The sequence below is a fragment of the Morus notabilis genome, unplaced genomic scaffold, assembly GCF_000414095.1.
Source record: "Morus notabilis unplaced genomic scaffold, ASM41409v2 Scaffold2758, whole genome shotgun sequence".
NCBI lineage: Eukaryota > Viridiplantae > Streptophyta > Magnoliopsida > Rosales > Moraceae > Morus > Morus notabilis.
The window spans coordinates 67,918-73,073 of NW_010364069.1; the positions used below are offsets into that span (position 1 = coordinate 67,918).

A 5,156-nucleotide genomic window follows, 5' to 3' on the forward strand; every position below is an offset into this window, starting at 1 on the left:
ATGCTCTGTCAGCTCTCAGTTTCAGCACCAGACATGGGCACTTTTTGTTGGTCGCACTTTGCATCAACGAAAGTGGGGCTTCTGTAGCTAGTGTTCTCACTACTTGTGTGGGGTTCGGTTTTGGTTATATGGCCTAATTGGGGTCGCTAATGAGTTGGGAAAGATTGTAAAAAATGCCATTTTCACTGCTAAGCAGATGTTTACTACTTCGGGTTCTGAGTTGCTCGTTTTGGCAGCGACAAGGAAAGCGATGGCGATGTTAAAAAGACAGCAATCAGATAAGAGTAGAGAACTTAAATGCAACTAGCGAGACAGACATGAAGCAAACATAGTCAGTGTATCGGATCAACCCCATAGGTTTCTTAACTTACGGACACAGACATGTGGAAGTTGTTAATTATTAAGGCGACTGGTGTTTTGTTTGGTTGATTTCCGCATCAAATGGGGACTCTCGTGGGTTGTTGTATTTGGATTAGCATCCCAAGCCTAAGTTCAATTACACGGTAATTAGTGTTCTTTTGAAATGAAATGAAAAAAAAAAAAAAGAGAACCAAATTTAAACGAAGCATATACAAAGAAAACGAACAGCCTTCTATATCAGGCACAGAAGGACCAAGAATCAGGCACAGAAGGACCAAGAAACACAACGAATCTTAGATAGATGAGTCTCTTAAGAGATGAAATAGCAAAGTTCATGTGGCAAACCCAACGAAAAAACAACAATCCATAGAAACTAGACTTGTTTTTCAATATGTAAATCGAGCCATTTGAGACAATATCTATTTTCATAAATTTTTTTTTTCTATTTTTGCAATTATTTTTTTTTTGGTTGCGACAGGTAACTTCTTCCTTCATTAATTGGTTACATGTATTAACCTATGACTATGACATTTTAAAAAAAAATTAGAAACGTGGCATGTTCTGTTCTTCAATTTGAATAACGGAAGTTATTTTTTTCCTTCATTTTCTCATATAAATAGATGAGAATTGAGATGGTAGTTGGAATAATGAATTTGTCAAATAAACACCTCACAACTTGAATTGTGAGTCAAACTTGTAGCTCATATGGACTCTTAAAACACTAACTCCAATTCCATTTACAATTTCAATCTAGATTCTAACTCCAACCCTAACTCAATTTAAATTGTAAAACTTTGATCGGTGAAGTGAACACATCCTAGGAAACTTTCTCGAACCGTTTTGATTATTTGCCACTCAATAAGCAAGTATAGCTAACGAAAACGTTCGAGGTTCCATCGATCCTTGAATCCTTTTTAACTAAACAAGACTACGGAAAACTCCATCTTGAAAATGTTGCATTCCACTAAAATGACCAGTCCCTGAAAAAAAAAAAAAACTAACTGCCAAGTACAATAGTGATAAAAGTACTTTTTAACTCAAGTGAAAACAATGTTCGGAGGGTCGATGACACACAAATACGAACTAATTACTCACTGTACTTTTAGAGCATACCAAACTCTTATATTTATAAGGGGAAAAAAGAGCGCAGGAAACTCATTATTAAACATCCATCCAATTGAAAGTTTCTTCCACAAATCAATGCATTCTAATCTGATCTTACTAGACACCACTCCTTCGAAATCTCATAGGATTCAATGACTTAACAACCAGAAATGAATTTTTCAGGGTCATCACAATATACAAAAAAGTAAACATTTTCGTTTGTTCTTCAGTATATTTATAATATACAGAAGCTGATGGCAAAGAGAAGTACCCCAAAAGCTGAAAATGGTGATGATTCATGTTACAATATACAAAGTAAAAGATCATAACACATGAACCATCATCAAAATGCACACATGAAGGGGGGGAAAAGAAAAAGAAGAGAAAAAACTAAAAGTCTATATAAAACATGTACAAAAATTATTACAGTATATCAAGAAAGGGCAGGCAGGGGGATAACTTTGAACAAAAACCTGTGTTTAAAAGCATCAACACCAGCAATATAAATAGTGTATCATCATCATGAACAACAACTACATTCAACATGGGGTTTTCTGTACCACTAATCCTCAGACAAAGCATTTGAGGCATACCTGTAGTTACATGACAATCCCTCGTATGACCCTCTTATGTACTTTTCCTTCTCAGATGGTGCAGAACACAAGGTGTTCCTTCAAACAAATCCAACAAATAGTTCTCCAAATCCTCTGGCGTATACTTTATGTATTTCCCAGCATGCCTTCCACCTTCAAGCTGGCTTCCGAACCTCCCCATAAATGAGCGGTACGCCGGGATCACCTTCTCCGAAATCGATATCCGAAGCTCCTCCCGGAGCTGAGGATCCGGAACCTTCCAAGCAGTCTGAATTCTGTAAATATCTTCGAAGCACGCATTGAAATTCTTAAACCTTTCCTTCAAAGCCACCTTGGAGGCGTTGTTCGAGCTCCCGCCAATCCCTTCATCCTTCAAACAAGACAATGTCTTACTCCAAGAAGCTCTCAGATAACTCGTGGCGTATTGGCGCACCTGACCGCGGCGTTTTCGGACCCAGTGGTCTCCCAAAAGCTTTCCCAGCTCAGAATCCTTCACTTTCTGTACTATGTAAAGAATGTTGTTCATCAGAAATATGTATCTCATAGCACTGTCCTCGTAAAGTTTCGATTTTTCGTCGAGATTGGACTCCAGAGTGGTGATCAACAACAACAATCGGCGGGCTATTGGAGACACGTTCTCTAACTCCAAACTATTATCCCCACCACCATTGTTCAGTAACTCAACGTCTTCGCTTTCCAAGAGGAAGTTCAGAGTTTCACTGTAATCCACAAGCAGCCTCGCATAATTCATCACATAACGCGCCAACGGATGAATCTCTCCGCTGAGCATCGGTTTCCTTGAGGCCTCGCCCTGGACGGCGTTCTCAAACTCCGAAAAGGTCCCTCTTGCGGCGTCCCCAAGCGCAGCCAACACTCCGCGAGCCTCGCCAACTCCGAACTCGTCAGTTACCATGGCTTCCAAGTCCGGCAACACGTCGGCCAAGGCGTCATACATGTCCAATATCCTAAACAGCTTCTCCGGTGATCTCTTCCCGATTGCGACGGCCTCGCCAAAGTTCAGCAACTGCATCACACAGCCTTTAGCGGTCTCGTTGAAGCAAATCTCCTTGGTCTCGTCGGAGCCGCTGAAAATCTGATCGCATAGCCTCCTCTCGCCGGTCAAGAGAACCCTGACCCCAATCTTCACGGCTTGAATCCACTTCTTCATCTTCTCGTCCAGGGATTTCCACTCAATTTTCTGGACCTCCTCGATGCTCAGCTTCTCAACGCCGAGGATCACAAGGCACTCATCTAGGGCGTCGCGGCGGACGCTGCTATACACCTGAACGCACTCTTTCTCATAGCCGGAGCGAATCATCCGATCGGCGATCTCCTTGAGCTCGACGACGGCGTCGGGATGAATCAAGTCGACGCAAACGTCGTCTCCCAGGCTAGCGCCGCGCTCGTGAAACCGTCCGGCATGGGAGGCGTCGCGGTCCTCCTCGCCGAAGCTCTCAAATTCGTCATCGATTTCGCCGTCGTTGGAAGCGAACGAGAGGGAAACCCTCCGGATCGAGCCGTAGAGGCGCTCGGCGTCGAGCGGGACGGTGTTTCGAATCAGGATGTGACGGAACTCGTCCTCGAGCCTCGACATCGCGAGCTGGATCGCGTTCTCCGCCCGGTCCACAAACTCGTTGCCGGACCGGATCGAGAGGCCGTCGATCAGGTTCAGAATCTCATCGACGGCCGATAAGTACTCGGAAGCGTCATCCGGAGAGTCCTCCCAGAGGACAGAGTGCCTGGAAGCTTCGGAACTCGAGTCCCACCGGAGAATCACCTTCTCAGCAACCTCGAACCGGTCCTCCGTCCTGGCCTCCTCGCCGTTGATCAAATCAGTGATGTTCGACAGCCGATTGTCGAAGCTGGATAAGATCAAAAGCATGTCCTCACGGACCTCTTTCGGCGGGTTCAGCCTCCTCACGATCTGCTGCGCCGTCGCCAGGACCCGGTCCTCGCCGCCGCCGCCGCCGATACTCGTGGTGGTTGTAGCCATCAGTTCCTCCCCCTTCTCTCTAGAGTTTGGTTTCTCCGCCACAACAGAACTCCTAAAAGGGCGTGTTTGCCTGCTCAGAAAGCAGAAAAGAAAACGAAAAAGAAAATATCCACAACTACGATTCCAGAATCAAACAACACACTGAAAACATCTCCGGCATCGATTAACCGTCAAAGATTGGGGCTTTCGTAGAATTTCTCGTTTAGGGTTTTGGAGATTTCCTGAAAACTGAAAAAGACTGTTCGTCTCGGACGGCATTCAAACAAGGAATTAGGGGAAACAGAGACTTCCTATAAACTCTTTCTCTCTCTTCTCTCTCTTCTCTCTCTCTCTCTCTTATCGCGCTTTGTCTGAAGTGAGGCTTGGGACTTGGGTTGGGAGGCTTAAGGAAAGTACAGTGCGGTGAAAACCCTGCGGTTCGGTGCACTCCACCATTGAGAATACGACAGCTGGAATTATGGCCCCAATTTCAAATGATTGTTGTCCTTTTCCGTAAATTTGACGAGAGATCAGTGATTTCAGCTAATTTGTGTAAGATGAAAATATTGGTAAAAAGAAAAGAATTGCGTGCTAGATATTTTTCTTTTTTAAAAGGGCAAATTGCATGTTTTAGAATCGATAATCAATGCATGCTTCACGTTATTGAATGCGATGATTTTTTTTTTTTTTTTTTTTTTTTTTTTTTTTTTTTTTTTTTTTTTTGGGTGGGGAGATGAGGAAAAAGTGGATGTGCGACAGTGATTTTTGGCTTAGATGTGATGCTATTTAGGATATTTATTGGAAGGAAAAATACTATTATGTTTTATTATTTTTGTCTGTGAAATTTTAGCCGTAAAGTAACGCCGTATTATCACTTGCCCTTTTAGTTGTAAATAAATTGAGGACTTTTCTTAAGAGGTCTTCTATTTAGAGCTTTTTGTGGTAGAATGCACTTTATAGTGTCCATGTTTTTCATATCAAAGTAAGGTGTAATTATTATAATATTTATCCATTAATAAATATTATTATTTTAATAACAAAATATTTATTCGATAATTGTAATAAATGAAATAGTTGATTAACAAAATTAATAATAATTAATTAAATTAAATTCTTATCACATCACG

General features: G+C 42.2%; 1 protein-coding gene across 1 annotated transcript; it reads right to left on the reverse strand.

Moving 5' to 3' along the window:
* Positions 1-1,845: 1,845 nt before the first annotated feature.
* On the reverse strand, positions 1,846-4,389 carry LOC21411514 (exocyst complex component EXO70B1). Its single transcript, XM_010105731.2, has one exon. It carries the CDS (start codon positions 4,048-4,050, stop codon positions 2,092-2,094), a length of 1,959 nt encoding a protein of 652 aa, XP_010104033.1. The 5' UTR covers positions 4,051-4,389; the 3' UTR covers positions 1,846-2,091.
* Positions 4,390-5,156: the final 767 nt, after the last annotated feature.

Coding starts and splice junctions, on each gene's coding strand:
- LOC21411514 (XM_010105731.2), bottom strand. CDS start 4,050: ATGGCTACAACCACCACGAGTATCGGCGGCGGCGGCGGCGAGGACCGG.